At 44.7% G+C, this 16,156-nt stretch overlaps 3 protein-coding genes and 1 long non-coding RNA gene across 5 annotated transcripts in view; 1 reads left to right on the top strand and 3 right to left on the bottom strand.

Moving 5' to 3' along the window:
• Nucleotides 1-422: 422 nt before the first annotated feature.
• Nucleotides 423-1,073, bottom strand: LOC118300310 (histone H2B-like). Its single transcript, XM_035624615.2, has one exon. The coding sequence runs from the start codon at nt 1,052-1,054 to the stop codon at nt 680-682; it is 375 nt and encodes a 124-aa protein (XP_035480508.1). The 5' UTR covers nt 1,055-1,073; the 3' UTR covers nt 423-679.
• Nucleotides 1,074-3,648: 2,575 nt separating this feature from the next.
• LOC118300302 (late histone H2A.L3) lies at nt 3,649-4,222 on the bottom strand. Its single transcript, XM_035624604.2, has one exon. It carries the CDS (start codon nt 4,173-4,175, stop codon nt 3,792-3,794), a length of 384 nt encoding a protein of 127 aa, XP_035480497.1. The 5' UTR covers nt 4,176-4,222; the 3' UTR covers nt 3,649-3,791.
• Nucleotides 4,223-6,790: 2,568 nt separating this feature from the next.
• Nucleotides 6,791-16,156, bottom strand: part of LOC118300234 (alpha-1A adrenergic receptor-like) — a 10,089-nt gene continuing 723 nt past the window's right edge. The window contains exons 1-5 of the mRNA XM_035624495.2: nt 16,135-16,156; nt 15,189-15,440; nt 13,286-13,661; nt 8,764-8,885; nt 6,791-8,671 (exon numbers count right to left, since the gene is read on the bottom strand). The exon at nt 16,135-16,156 is cut by the window's right edge and continues 723 nt beyond it. Coding sequence (XP_035480388.1) covers nt 8,294-8,671; nt 8,764-8,885; nt 13,286-13,661; nt 15,189-15,440; nt 16,135-16,156 — 1,150 coding nt within the window. The 3' untranslated portion in view covers nt 6,791-8,293. The remainder of the gene's footprint in view (nt 8,672-8,763; nt 8,886-13,285; nt 13,662-15,188; nt 15,441-16,134) is intronic.
• On the top strand, nt 8,383-13,428 carry LOC118300328. 2 transcript variants are annotated; one of them, XR_004790065.1, is made up of 3 exons: nt 8,383-9,216; nt 9,763-9,983; nt 13,245-13,428. It is a non-coding gene; the product is annotated as an uncharacterized LOC118300328 (long non-coding RNA). The 2 variants fall into 2 exon arrangements; XR_004790066.1 differs by having other exon boundaries at nt 9,759-9,983.

Below are 16,156 nucleotides of genomic sequence, written 5' to 3'. Positions count from 1 at the left end.
CATTGAACCTTTTGTATTTATATCGCCTTCTAAAATTCAACACTGTCCTTCTGCCTTTTTATACGAACCTTTGTCTGATTTCGTTGTTTGTGATGTGATCTCTCACCTGGTGGTTTCTGTAAAGCTTTTAATAAATGAATGTGAACTGATTGATCCTATAGTTTTGTAATTTCCGAGACACGTTTCCCTTCATTAGCAGTTTAAACAGACCGACTGCACATCTTCACTGAGGGACGGCAACTAAACTATAAACATCAAAGTTCCCTGATATTCCACGACTTGGCAAACAAAGGTTCAGATGCTCTGGGGGAAGATGTAGAACGAGACCTCGACTGACGAGGACGAGATTATAATCATATCGTTTCCACCTTATTGAAGTCAATGTCAGAACTATACCAGGCACATTTAATTGAGTCCGAACCTGCAGGTTATAAGTTTATTTCTCATCACAGACAGTGAGTGATGTTTATTGTTATTTAAGGAGGAACGTGACGCTGAACATGAGTCTGTAGACGAACACCTCTGCTTGTTGGTCGCTAGGGGGCAGCAGTCTCGTTGAGCTGGTGAGGATCAACCTGGTGTTTGATGAACGAACAAGTCAAAGTGAAGGACGTTGGTCTGTAGATCGAGTGTGTGGCTCTTAAAAGAGCCGTTGGTCTGTTGGAGTCTCCGGAGCAGTTTACTTGGAGCTGGTGTACTTGGTCACGGCCTTGGTGCCCTCGGACACGGCGTGTTTGGCCAGCTCGCCGGGCAGCAGCAGGCGCACGGCGGTCTGGATCTCCCTGGAGGTGATGGTGGAGCGCTTGTTGTAGTGCGCCAGGCGGGAGGCCTCGCCGGCGATGCGCTCGAAGATGTCGCTCACGAACGAGTTCATGATGCCCATGGCCTTGGAGGAGATGCCGGTGTCGGGGTGCACCTGCTTCAGCACCTTGTACACGTAGATGGCGTAGCTCTCCTTGCGGGACTTTCTCCTCTTCTTGCCGCCCTTGCCGGCGGTCTTGGCCACCGCCTTCTTGGAGCCCTTCTTGGGCGCAGATTTCAATTGTTCAGGCATCGTTTCTCCGAGTCCTCAAAGAAGTGGATAGATGTCGACCAGTGGGGAGACTCAATATATACAAGCTGTATGCAAAATAGGCTGCGGCATCTCCTGCCTGTGATTGGCTGAGAGGATCACAGGCTGAGAGCTCGTGTTACGTCACAATTATGTTTTTATTTGTATTTATTGTTTTTCATTTCAATATTTTACCACTTTTAACGTCTGATGACATTTTTTTGCATATTTGATTTAGAAATTTCACCAAATTATTAGTAAAAGAAATAACGAGCTCTTGTAATATCCAATATTAGCAAAGAAAAATTATTTCACATTTATTAAAGTCAGATATCTTTTTTTAGCAAATTGCTCATATTCAGTTTGATATGATTAATTTTATTTCATGAACCACATATACATGTTCTCTATGGAAAAACGACAAAATGGAGGAAAAGTTATGGTAAAAGAATGTCTGACTCTGATCATTTGTCCATATTGTTCATTGAATTATTTAAAATGAACAGACAGTATAAACATTAATATCAAACACTTTTGTCACATGAACACATTAAATTGTTAAGTTTATTAAATTCACGCTCAGATAAAGTGAATCAAAAGTGTGCATGTAAATACATTTCTACATGATACATAGATCCATGAGAAAACACAAATATAAAAAAATAACATTGTTTAAAAAGTCATGTTCTTTGGTTTTATTTCTTTTCTAGTATATTTACTATGTTCCTCTATGATACTTCGAGTCTGATGTGATATTTTTGTCATGTTAGAATAATTGTCCGGATATTTCGCACCATAGTGATATTGACTTTAAAATTATTACGGCCTTTTTCTCCATGTGGGAAACTGTCTGTTGCCTCGTCGTTCATGAAATTGAAGAAATAATCTGTTTCTTTGTTTAACTTTATTAAAGAGGCAAAGGTGTTCTGCTACAATGTTGACAAACTCTATTGGATGTTTCCATATTTATTATATTCTTAACATTTACTTATTACAGCTGAATTAATATCACGGCTGATTTATTCAGGTAAAATTTTGCAGATCGATAGTTCGATGAGCTGTTGGACTAATTGGTGTCATTCGTGTTTATCATTTATAATAAAAGTATAAGAGGAAGTGCGTCTCTTCACGGACTCGGTGTGTGGCTCTTAAAAGAGCCGTTGTGTTGCTGGTGGTGCGTTCAGGTGCTGGTGGTTTAGCCTCCGAAGCCGTACAGGGTGCGGCCCTGCCTCTTGAGCGCGTACACCACGTCCATGGCGGTCACCGTCTTCCTCTTGGCGTGCTCGGTGTAGGTGACGGCGTCGCGGATCACGTTCTCCAGGAAAACCTTGAGCACGCCGCGGGTCTCCTCGTAGATCAGGCCGGAGATACGCTTCACTCCGCCGCGGCGAGCCAGACGGCGGATGGCGGGTTTAGTGATTCCCTGGATGTTGTCGCGGAGAACTTTGCGGTGACGCTTGGCGCCTCCTTTCCCGAGTCCCTTACCTCCTTTGCCGCGTCCGCTCATCTTCTCTTCTTCGTTTGAACAGAGTCGAAAATCAAATTTGACGAGGAGGCGCTCGGTCTATATATCGTATCTGAGGACGTGATAGAGGACAGGTGGCGCGGGTTTCTGTGGGCGGAGCCAAATCACTGAATGACAATTCACATTTTTTTCTGGAACAAAAGAAGAATATTCAATAGTTACACGTTATGGGGGAAATGGATTCATAGCTTTACATTTAACATTTATATACTCCTTTTTACATTATTCTCATTCATATGTTATGTTTAATCATTTGGGGTCTGTTTCTATTTCTATTCTGGGCTGGAGCAGCTGTAAGGAACCTGGTTCATTGTTGTTGCTCATGATTGAACGTTTCCCTCCATTTATTTATGTAAATTCACCCGTAGTAAAATGTGTTTAAAATCTGTCAAAAACAGTCTTTCATTTCTTCTATAAGAGATAAAATAAGAACATATTTGACAAAAAAACAACCTGAGGTTTGTTATATCACAAAGACATTCAGAGAAATACATGCTATGGGATTGATCACTTTTTTGTTAATATATAGATTATAAATCTGATTTATAAACACTGTCTCAGGCATGGTGACAGGATCTGGAACTGTCGCGTCTGATGCATTTGTTTCTACAAATTCACACAAAGAGTGTTGTGAATGTTTATCAGCTATTAATTCAATTTCTACCATTTATGATCCATATTCACCAACCATCATTGCAGGTGGTGGTTTTACCTGGATACAGACATTTTATTTTTAAAGAGATTGAAAGGACTGAATCATCACATACAGAAACTTTGAGGTTGAGAAAATATTAATAATCTGTTTGATTCTTCAAATCAGATTCACATTTTAGATTAATTTAGATTAATCAAAACTGATTCTAAAACACCAATAGCAGGTTGGATTTTGCATCTCTTATTAATAAGACAAGTATTTATTAGTAATTCTCTTTTCTGTGCTAATCAGACATTTTAGTCCTATATTTCTTGATTGCAAATTATAAGAATAACTTTTTCCACCAGCTTGTTAATTCTAAAAAATGTCTGTTGTACATTCATCACCTAGATTGTTGTTATTGCATTAATATATAAATGTATGTTCTATGTTTTAATTAACAGACTGGAGCAGAAGTCTGGTATGATTATGAATATCAGTGCAGGAAGCAGCTTCTCTCTGGTTCAGGGTGTGTGGCTCTTAAAAGAGCCGTTGTGTTGGTCAGTCGGTCCCGGGGGTCTTCACTTCTTCGCGGGCTTCTCTGTCTTCTTGGGCAGCAGCACCGCCTGGATGTTGGGCAGCACGCCGCCCTGAGCGATGGTGACTCCGCCCAGCAGCTTGTTGAGCTCCTCGTCGTTGCGGACAGCCAGCTGCAGGTGACGGGGGATGATCCTGGTCTTCTTGTTGTCGCGGGCCGCGTTACCGGCCAGCTCCAGGATCTCAGCGGTCAGGTACTCGAGCACCGCCGCCAGGTAGACCGGAGCTCCGGCACCGACACGCTGGGCGTAGTTGCCCTTCCTCAGATGTCTGTGGACACGGCCGACGGGGAACTGGAGCCCGGCCCTGGAGGAGCGGGTCTTGGCCTTCGCTCTGGTCTTGCCGGCTCCTTTTCCGCGTCCAGACATGATTCAGTTCAGTCGTAGTCGAGAGGAAGAGATGAGAAATGCTGTGTAGCGCCGCAGGTTGCCTATATGTAGCTACACTTGCTGCTCGCTCATTGGTCAGACTGAGCGTTACCATGATCGTCCAATCAGAAACGAAGGACACTTACCGCTCAATCAGAGCCAAGCAAGCCGGTGACGTACGATCACCACGTGATTCATGTAGTATTCTACTTCCTGGAGGTTTCTGGCGGGCAATTTGACCGCGTCAACACGGAGACAGGTGATTATATTTTAATACTACTACTACTACTACTAATAATAATAATAATAATAATAATAATATTCATTTATAGAGCACTTTTCATTGCTAAAAGCAATCTTAAAGTGCTAATTGCTAAGTGCTTTTAGTGATCAATATCAATGAATGTATAGCTTTATAATACTTATATATGACACTAACACATGTAATAGTGTCCAAGCCTTGTGGGAAACCTCGTGGTGCCTGTTCCACAGACTGTGGCCCCCAGGACCTTTAATGCTGCCTTCATGTGGTATCGGAGTTATGGTACATAGGAGTTGCCGACTTGGAAATTGCACATGAACACCTCCTCAAGTCGTAATTACGAGTGGAAAACACAGAGATAATGTTGATACCTGAGTTCCTGAGTTGGGGCCAGAACCAACGCTGTCAGCAGACTGTCACCTGGCGCTACGCGCATTTAACACTGAGTGAGTTAGGGAAAACTCTGATGTGTCCCGTAAATAGAAGCGGATAAAGGGGCCGGAGAGGCCCACGATGCAGCTGCACAGATGTCCTCCACCGACATCCCATTGAAGAGAGCCGGGGAGGAGGACACACCTCTCGTAGAGTGAGCACGAATGTTGTCTCGACGCCTGAGGTGCTGCTCGGACCCAGGAAGTGTGTTGTTCCACACGATCCGCCTCCTCCTGGAGGTGCGTCAGAGCCCAAAGAGCCCCTCGGGGCTGATTGGACCCTCTAACAGGCCTTTCCTCCTCTGCTCCGGCAGATGCGACATGTTGAGCCACAGGTTGTGCTGGATCATGTTCATCCAAGGCATGATCCGCGACTGCGTCACCGCCAATGCAGAGGAAAGGGTCAGGGTCGTTGCCGCTCGGAGGGGAGAGCCCCTGGCTGAGCCGCGATGGATGACAGGGACGACGCCAACAACGACACGTTGTTCACCGCTGCTGCCGCTGGGCGGCGCACTGGTGGGCATGGTCAGTGAGCCTGGTCGTAATTGGGGGAAATGGGGCCACCTGGGCAGGCTCTTGGCCACAGTCTGGTTACTGTAGTCATCCCCACCATGGCGCAGGTGCTGAGGGCTCCAGGGGCAGAGGGATCTCCTGGCGCCCCGCCCCTCTGCTGAGGATGTCCAGCAGATCTGGGAGGTGATCCACTAATGGAGGGAGCGGAGTCGGAAGACTCCTGCCCTCCATCAGATCCAGGATCTCCAGCTATCGTCGTCGTCGTCGTCGTCGTCGTCGTCGAGCTCCTGCATCGCCGCTGCTTCTCGGCCAAGGGCAGCGTGCATAGTGTGGACACGTGGCCCGAGGTGTGAGCGCTACACCTGCATGCTCCGGACCGAGACAAGACTCGCAACGGGCATGCAGGTCGAAGCTCATGATATATCTCTTATATCTCTATATGCCTCTTTGCTTGATGAAGAAACGGAGGGAGCAGACATCAAGTCACGCAGGTGCTTTATATTGCGGGAGTGGACCTGATTATGGCCCGGTGCACGCCACGGGGCGTAAAAGAACATCTTCACTACTGCGCATGCGCGAGGGATAAACCTCTTAGAGGGCGAAGCCTATACTCATAGAACCCAACATTAACATTATGAATCTGAATATGAGCAGAATAGGTCTCGTTTAAATCAATGGAATGTTTAAGGTAGTCATCCCTAAGAATAATGTTCAAATGTGATGACAACACATCAACGTCTATTAATCATTAAAAGAAACTTACATTTAAAGAATTTTGTTCCATCTCTAATGCAAACTGGGTACAATTAGCCTAGCTTAGCACAAATAGAAACTGTTAGCCTAGCTTCGCACAAACATGAAGCATTTATCCACCTTCAGGAATTCAACAGCTTGCGATCCCTCCTGAGTTTGGATTTATTTCCCAGGTGAGTCACACACAAACACACATTGGATTAGATTCAACTGTATTGTCATTGCACAGAGTACAGGTACTGAGACAACGAAATGCAGTTTAGCATCTAACCACAAGTGCAAAAAGGCAGTAAAGTGCAAAGTATGTGCGTATGTACAGGAATATATAAATAAATACAATAGGTTTAGCAGCAGATAGCAGTAGGTAGTGCAAATAGATCAGTATAAATAAAGTCTAAGTGATGGAAACAATGAATACACTATGAACGAGAGGTATATAGAGATATAAGATGAATACGCTATAAGGGATAAATACAGTGCTAAACAGATGAGTGCAGATGTTCAGATATTCAAATGTTCAGTGGCTGGAGGGCAGATGTTCAGATGTTCAGTGGCTGGAGGGGGTGTGTGTGGCAGTCCAGGTGGAGGGGGAAGTACAGTCACTGGAGGGGGAGTGTGGGGGGTGTCACCGAGGTGCAGAGTTGCAGAGACGATGCTGCGCGCCCTCGGCAGACATCTCTTGCCCTGGACAGCCACAATGGTGGGGGGTGAGGAACCGGTGATGCGTTGGGCAGTTTTCACAACCCTCTGTAGCGATTTCTGGTCCGCAGCAGAGCAGCTGCCGTACCATCGGAGATGCAGTTGGTAAGGATGATCTCGATAGTGCAGTGGTGGAAGTTCCCCAGAATCTGAGGAGACAGATGGGCCTTCTTCAGTCTCCTCAGGAAGAAGAGATGCTGGTGAGCCTTCTTCAACAGGGTGGAGGTGTTGAGAGTCAAAGAGAGATCCTCGGAGATGTGGACACCCAGGACCTCCGTCCCGTTGACACGGATGGGGGTGTGTGTGTCGCGTTTCTTCCACACACACACACACACACACACACACACACACACACACACACACACACACACACACACACACAACAGCAGCTGCAGGAAGTCTTAGTGTGAAGCTGAAAAGATTTTCAATATCAATTTAAAGTTGTTGTTTTTTCTGCACTTCCTCTAACGTCCACTAGGTGCTGCTGTGATGCTGCGGAGACTTTCACAATAAGAGTCAAATCAATCTGCACATGACAATGAATAAACACACAATAACTTTTATTATCAAACATGAAATTACTTTTCCTTCATAAGTAAATATAAAATGTCTTAAATTACTTTTACCTCAATACGTTTTAATTCAGGTTTTCAGTCTTCAGGAGTGTTAAGTCAATTTTTTCTAAAAGCACTTACTATAATTTGACTTATTTGTATTAATTAATTTATTAATTTTTCATAAGATGAGAAAGATTCTGCCCAATTTTGGGGTATTTTTGTAACTGATCTTTTTCACCAATTAAATTTGTCCAAATTTTCTTTTGCACTTTGGCATCATATACAAATTAATGCAGAAAAAAAAAAGAAAGACGTTTATTGGAGCTACTGATCTATAGCTAATGTGTTGCTTCCGAGGTAACATAATATATGTTGAAAGTTCGTTATATTACTGTCCTTGACGATGCTGCGCGCTTGACGATGCTGCGCAGGAAGATAAAGTATTATCCTACTTTATCTTCCTGTTGTTATTATTCTTGTAAATTACTGTTTGTTTTTCCATAAATGTTTAAATTAATTTTGGAATAGTTTTCGTAATGAAGAAAGAAAATTACATAACTGTTGGTAAATAAATAATATGTTTGTAGTAATTGTCAGATTCTTTTAAATGAACCTTTCATATTAGGTTTATTGTACTGGTTTCAATCCATTTTTTTTCTGTTAACATCAATTGTCAGATTCAGATAAAAGTCTGAAGTTTGTCCGTCATTCACGAGGAGCAGTAAAAACTGTCAACTGGTCAGAAACCAGCTGGGATCCAGGTGAGGAGCTCCGCCCCTCCCTCAGGTGTGTCACAGTCATAACCCCCCAGACAGGTGCGGTCCTCTCACCTGAGTGGACGGAGCTGTGCGGTTTATGCTGAGGCAGCAGGTGCGTCACTCAGGGCTCCACCTTCCTGCTCCGTCACAGTTTGGACGACGGCGTTCCCTCGGCGGCTCTGTGCCGCTCTGCCTTCTTTTTGTTGACACTCCAACCGTTGGTCGTGGCCCCTCGTCCCCCCCCCAGTGCTATCCGTGCATCCTTAGCGAGCGGAGACACTGAGCCCACCCGTCCTACCCCCGCTGACCCTGGGAGGATGTCTCGGTTGGAGGAGGAGGGCCAGGGTGGTGGGCGGAGCCTGGAGGCGACGCAGCGCGGACTGGGGCTGATGGAGGACAGCGTCTGCTGGCTGCCGTTCAGATAGGACGAGGTGTTGGAGCCCTGATGGCTGCGGTAGTTGTAGTACGCCTGCCAGCCCTGACGCTTCCTCTTCCAACGACAGCGGAGGATCCGGATGAAGGCCTGAAGACACAGAACCACACACAAGTCAGCAGTTGTTGTAGTAGTAGTAGCCTCATCAGCAGTAGTATCATTAGTATCAGTAGTAGTAGCACCTGTTTGAAGTCGCGGCTGTAGCAGGAGTAGATGATGGGGTTCAGGCAGCTGTTGAAATATCCCAACCAGAAAATGACCTTGAAGCAGGTTTCAGGAGGACGCAGGCTGCTGTTAAAAGACCCTGAAGACACCAACAGATAAACAACAAACAGATAAGCGGTGCTCAGCATCACCTTCATATGTTCTCTAAACAATCTGCCTCCAAACGTTCAGACTCTTGTTTTATGATCTGGAAACAATCAAAGTTTAATGCGTTGAAACTTTCAGTTTCAGCTGCAGCTCAGACTTTCACCACCGAGGGGCAGCGTTGGCCACAACGCCACAGGAGCTGCGACCACTTCTGTGACGGACAGCACTTGAAGCATCATCATCATCATCCTCATCCTCATCCTCATCATCATCATCCTCATCCTCATCATCATCATCATCATCCTCATCATCATCATCACACAGTCAGTTTTTAACTTTCTCTCACAACTGACAAAAGTAAAGAGGCCATTATCTCTCTCTCTCTGTTGGTTTGATAAGTAATTATGAAATATCTACAAAGCAAAATAATCAAGGCCTGTTTTAGCAGGCTCATTAATACATTAGACAAACCTGCATTAACCAATGAGAGTGGTCCAACAGGCAGCGTTGCCAAGCCGAGGACGGAGCATAGCGATGTTAATGCTGCGTTCCATTGTACCTTGTTGGAAGTCGGGGTGGGGATTTTGTTCCATCTCCCGAGTTGGAATTCGGACTCGGAGGTCCGTAATTCCTGTAGTATGTAGCTTGTAGCTTGCACTGACCCTGCTCTCAACATTAAAACTTTATTTATAAGTCATGCTGCCTCCATGTTTGTTTGACTCGATCTTGCGATGAAGTCTTAAAATCACCACATAAAACTCTGAGACTCTGATTAATTTGAGCTCCTCCTCTCGTCTTCTCATCTTCTCGTCTTCTCTCCTGGCTTGGTCTCGTCCCCTCTGTGACCTGTTGACCTGTCGGGGAGGCAGGTGATCTGCAGCATGTCGGAGGATCTCGGAGGATTTGCTGGATCAGGTGTTTGATGTTCTTCAGATAACACGGGCTGCTGAGCAGAAAGGATTATTTTCCCCCTGAACATGGACTTGTAAGGTGATCGTGCCCTCACGCTGCCGTCTCTGACTATATATGAGGAATTTCGCAGTGAAACCTGACGTCCGTCGTGGGAGAAAACATGTGACACAATCTCCGGGTTTGTTGATTCTCCCTCCAAACGCAGGAAGACGTTTTATTATTCTGGTTTCATTTACATTTTAATTTCCTGCCACGTTCCTCAGCAGATCTCAGACTCGTCTTGGACGCAGTTCGTCTCGTTTCTATTCGGTCACAATGTCTCAGTGCGTTGTCTGTTATTTCCAGCTGCATATGAGAATCATTATGAATATTATGATTCATAAAATCAGTGCAACCCACTGTGCTCCTCAAATTTATATCACCACACTGTATCTCTGCCATAGACTGTACATAAAGACAATCAGTGACTGTATATAAAGACGATCACTGATTGTATATAAAGACGATTGCTGACTGTATATAAAGACAATCAGAGACTGTACATGAAGACGATCAGAGACTGTACATGAAGACGATCAGTGACTGTATATAAAGACAATCAGAGACTGTACATGAAGACGATCAGTGACTGTACATGAAGATGATCAGTGACTGTATATAAAGACAATCAGTGACTGTATATAAAGACAATCAGTGACTGTACATAAAGACAATCAGTGACTGTATATAAAGACAATCAGAGACTGTACATGAAGACGATCAGTGACTGTATATAAAGACGATCACTGATTGTATATAAAGACGATCAGTGACTGTATATAAAGACGATCAGTGACTGTACATAAAAACGATCACTGATTGTATATAAAGACGATTGCTGACTGTATATAGGGACGATCAGTGACTGTATATAAAGACGATCACTGATTGTATATAAAGACGATCAGTGACTGTATATAAAGACGATCAGTGACTGTATATAAAGACGATCAGTGACTGTATATAAAGACAATTGCTGACTGTATATAAAGACGATCAGTGACTGTATATAAAGATGATCACTGATTGTATATAAAGACGATCAGTGACTGTATATAAAGACGATCAGTGACTGTATATAAAGACGATCAGTGACTGTACATAACGACGATCACTGACTGTATATAAAGACAATCACTGACTGTATATAAAGACGATCACTGACTGTACATAAAGACGATCAGAGACTGTATATAAAGACGATCAGTGACTGTACATAAAGACGATCAGTGACTGTATATAAAGACGATCAGTGACTGTATATAAAGACGATCAGTGACTGTATATGAAGACGATCGCTGACTTTACATAAAGACGATCAGTGACTGTATATAAAGACGATCAGTGACTGTATATAAAGACGATCAGTGACTGTACATAAAGACGATCACTGACTGTATATAAAGACGATCACTGACTGTATATAAAGATGATCAGAGACTGTATATAAAGACGATCAGTGACTGTATATAAAGACGATCAGTGACTGTATATAAAGAAGATCACTGACTGTATATGAAGACGATCAGAGACTGTATATAAAGACGATCACTGACTGTATATAAAGACGATCGCTGACTGTATATAAAGACGATCAGTGATTGTATATAAAGACGATCACTGACTGTATATAAAGACGATCATTGACTGTATATAAAGACGATCATATATAAAGACGATCACTGTACTCACAGTACAGAGTGGAGTCTGGACCATGGCGGTGATATTCACTGTGAGGACGCACTGCAGTCTCATCAACGTTTGTCCACAGGGGACAGGATGTTCTGGTCGAGTCAGTGGGTTTCCAGCGTCCAAACCAACTAGGCTCCGTCTACATATCAACCTTATCCTTTGGTTACGCCTGGCGTCCACACTACTACTGTAAACCAGAGATCTGCTGGGTTGTGTTTCAGTCTGGACGGACAGACACTGTAGACGATGACGCAGACGCCCCCACGTTCTCTTCTCTGATTGGTTCTCATCAGTCACGACTCGACGACCAGCGGTGAAAGCAAAGCGTGGCTGAAAAGATTTGTTCGGTCGTCAGGTAGTTGTTGCTGTGATCGTCCGGCCTGCTTCTTCACGAACATTCAAGAAACAAATGTTTCAATATCTATTAAAACACTTAGCCGCGGCCTGCAGACACACTTCACCATCTTCAGGCTCCACCTCTGCAGTGTAAAAACACGATGCTTCTGTTTCTCTGAGCATCAAAGGATCAGTTTGTTCGCAGCCAAACTTATTCTCTCTCGTATGAAAACAGCTGGGGACTAGAGGTCACCTGCAGCCAGAGGGATTCTGGGTAACACTTCACATCTGGGTCTTACCCTTAGACAAATGTTATCGTGGCTCCTGCCTAATGGCTCCAGTGGACCTCAGGCCAGATTAAAGGCTGCAGGAACTTTTCCAGGAACCTTTTTAGGAAGTCAGGAACTCTGACTCCACTTTGACGGCAGCGCTCCTGAGGTCGGAGTGTCGGATTCGTCCGACACGAAACAGACTCCGTTTAAATCAGAGAGAAACCAACTTCACTTGTTCATGTTTACATTTAGTTTAAGTTACGTACATATGAGGAGGAGGAGGAGGAGAAAGAACAGTAGTACTAGTACTGCTACTTCTACTGTTACTGCTACTACAACTATTACTACTACTGCTACTGTTAGTGATACTTGTAGTAGTAGTTGTAACAGCAATAGTAGTAACTACTGCTACTGTTACTACCACTACCACTACTACTACTACTACTGCGTGTGTGTGTGTGTGTGTGTGTGTGTGTGTGTGTGTGTGTGTGTGTGTGTGTGAGAAGGAAATGGCGACTGACTATTCAACCTGCTCATTTGATTTGATTTTGAATGAATTGACATGAAGTCGTTGCATTAAACTGCTGATGTGACACACACACACACACACACACACACACACACACACACACACACACACACACACACACACACACACTCACACTCACACTCACTATCTCAGTCTCAAGCGAAACAGAAGGAGATGTGAATATAAACTGTTTCAAGAAACTACGAGAAGAAAAAAATAAATTTGTAAATATAGATTATCTCAAACAACGAATCAATTTGATTTGCTCTACGTCAAACGTTAACTCGCTCCCGGTTGCTTTGCTTTAGCTGAAGACTAAATCCTTTGATATTGATAAAAAAAAACCTGGATTGAGAACCAGATTAAAACGTGACCTGAACATGAATCTCATCATGTTAAATCGCTCTTTGTATTTTTGCAGTTGAATGTTTCTGTTCTGTTTTTGACGTCGTCACGTTTTAAATGCAGAACATCTGTTTCCGCCGTTTTGTGTTTTTTTTGTCCTGATGCTTTTATTTCACGTTCTGTCAGTTTTAATCCTAGAATTTTATTTTTTCTTCTTGTTTTACAGAATGAAATGAAACTCGACTCGGCGTGAAGGCGAACACGTACCGATGGGCAGGACCAGGAAGAAGGGCAGCCAGCAGAGGATGAACATGCCCACCACCACGCCCAGCGTCTTGGCCGCCTTCTTCTCCCTGGAGAACTTGAGCAGTTTGACGGACAGCGTGCTGCGCCCGGCCGAGGCCCCGGGGCAGAGCTCGTGGACCTGCTGCTGGTTCCTGCAGTGGATCCTCAGCGTGAGCTCGTTGGAGTCCTGCTGCCGCTCCCTCATCACGCCGGCCTCCAGGTTCTTGGTGGTGCGCTTGGCCACGACGTAGACGCGGCAGTACATGGCCAGGATGACGGCCAGGGGGATGTAGAAGGAGCCGAAGGAGGAGAAGAGGGTGTAGAAGGGCTCCTCGGTGATCTGACACGTGGTGTCGTCCTGCAGGTACAACGTCACACCATTACAGGGCAGTAAGTTGTTTCTCTCTCTGTTGTGGTTGGGACTTAACTGCCGCGAACCCGCGACCTCGGATGTGGGAGTGCGACGCAATGACCACGAGGCCAAAACCGAGGAGTTGCAGCGCCGCCAGCTAGCTCCTCCTTTACGTGTCGGACGAGTGACGTTTACAAACTGCACACGGTGTTGTGTGGTTCGGTCCGCACCATTTGTTTTTTTGATTCACGGGGCCGGGGCTGAGCCGAAAAGAGAGATTTTTTATTTGGCGCACACACCGACAGCTAACGGACGGTGAGGAAATATTCGCAGATTTTTTACAAAACTAGCTTAGAATCGCAGCTGTTTGTCTGTTGGTTTATATAAAAAAAACAATTTTAACTACTGAACGGATTTTCAATCATCACGATCGCCCCCTTGTGTCTGGCTGAAGTATAGCTCATAAGCCCCACCCCCCTCCGTCTTAGCAGATGGGTCATGGACCAAACTAAAAAATTCTTTCCAAAGATGGGTCCTGTGATATGTGTTCATATATGTATAATCAACTGTCAATGAGTTAGATACAGTTCCATGAGGTGGACCGACCTCTGTGTGAGTCTCCGTGTTTCTACGTCCTGTTGAATACGGTTGTTGAACTAAACGTCCAGAATACGTCGCGTTCACATTGAACTTTCAGACGCTGACAGAAACAGGAAATGGAATCAGCGGTGCGCCGCCATAAAGTGTCCCCTGTCGGTCGCTCAGTCGGTTGCGGTTTGCAACTTTACCACCAGATGTTTAATGTTTCCGAAGACGGTTTCTGTCGTTGTCATGCTGCGTTCCATTAGAACTCGGAGCGTCGGAAATGGGGGTTGTCGTTTCATTATATCTCAGAAGTTGCAACTGGAACGGACATTGTGAGATTGAAGGCTTTTTTTTTTTTCCCCTGATTTCCCAGAGAATAATTTGTGATTAAAAAACAATCAGACATATTTAGTGGAGTGATTCTATGACTGTGTGATGATTTGGTGATTGATTGTTGCTGGTGGAGCTTTGACCTTCACTGAGTGATGATCGAGTTCTTTATTAAAACTGTCCTCGTGTTTGTTCTCAGAGAAGAGACCCCACGATATTTCCATTTCAAAAAAGAGGTCTCCGTCTCTCCTTATTTAATGTCAAACCTCGTAAACTTAAGTAGCGCTGCTCTCCCGGACCATGTGAAATCTCTAACGTTGGATTCCACCTTCAAACAACCTCTTTGTTTGTGTTTCCTTAGATTCTAAGAGAAAGATAAAGTCGCAGATCTTCAGAATGGATTTATGAGTTTGAGGGTTTAACAGGAGACATGAACCTTTAACTTGTGCAATAAACTTTACCAAGTGATTTTAACCTCACACGGGCTCATGTCATGGATCTGTTTACAGTGAGCCTTAAAAGTTCCTTTACTTCAGGAGTTTCAGGGAAGCTGAAGTGTTTATGTCTCCAATGTGGATTTGTGCTACGCCTCATCAACATAGGGTTTTTCTTTCGTACCTGTGACGGCGGCTGCTTCCAGCCCAGCAGCGGGCCGATGGAGATGACGATGGCGAGGATCCAGACGCCAAGCATGGCGAGCAGAGCCCGCTTCTCCGTGACGATCATCGGGTACTGCAGCGGGTACCGAACGCCGATGTAGCGGTCAATGGAGATGGCGCACAGGGACATGATGGACGCCGTGCAGCACAAGACATCCACCGCCGCCCAGATGTCACAAAAGATCCGACCAAACACCCAGGAGTCCAACACCTGCAGAGACGCAAAGAACCGAGGAGTCGTGAGCTGCAGCTGATTGTAGACTGTAAAAACAAAGATGGACGACATGACAGCTTGGTCATAAACCCCGCCCCCCTCCATGTTAGTACATAGAACCAAACAAAAAAAAATCTAAGTAAACATTAAATAAATATTTGGGCAGGACCTCGACGCCATGGCTCCAAGACGTCACTCACTCGACATGACGTCACCGGCACAAGATGGCGGCGCCTGTAGCTGAGATATTTGGGCTTCTGTTTGTACAACGGGAGGAAGTGGAGATGTGTCGTCCATCTTTGTTCACAGTCAGTGATCGTCTTCACGTACAGTAAATGTGGCGTTTTCTCTGCCGTCACATATTTTTGAGGAGATTATGGTGGAATCAGCGGTGCGCTGGCATAAAGAGTCCCCTGTCGGTCGCTCAGCTGGATGCAGTTTGCAACTTTAACACCAGGTGCCGCCAGACAATTACAAAAATGACACAATGTGGCTTTAAGTATTAATGAATCAGTCAGTTCAGTTTGTGATGAAGTTATTGATCCTCTGAATCACAGCTCTGTTATTTATCAGTGTAAATGACGGAAACCTCCTGATGTTTGACAAACTGAATCTTTCATTATTTTTTTATTATTATTCAAATTATATATTGTTTTAGATAAATCACTTCACCACCCCCCCCATCACTGACCTCCAGGGTGGCGGACACCGGC

This window comes from Scophthalmus maximus, chromosome 2 (assembly GCF_022379125.1).
Source record: "Scophthalmus maximus strain ysfricsl-2021 chromosome 2, ASM2237912v1, whole genome shotgun sequence".
Lineage (NCBI taxonomy): Eukaryota > Metazoa > Chordata > Actinopteri > Pleuronectiformes > Scophthalmidae > Scophthalmus > Scophthalmus maximus.
Note: the sequence above shows the minus strand (reverse complement) of the source record. Positions and strands in the feature narration are given on the sequence as shown.

Coding starts and splice junctions, on each gene's coding strand:
- LOC118300310 (XM_035624615.2), bottom strand. CDS start 1,054: ATGCCTGAACAATTGAAATCTGCGCCCAAGAAGGGCTCCAAGAAGGCG.
- LOC118300302 (XM_035624604.2), bottom strand. CDS start 4,175: ATGTCTGGACGCGGAAAAGGAGCCGGCAAGACCAGAGCGAAGGCCAAG.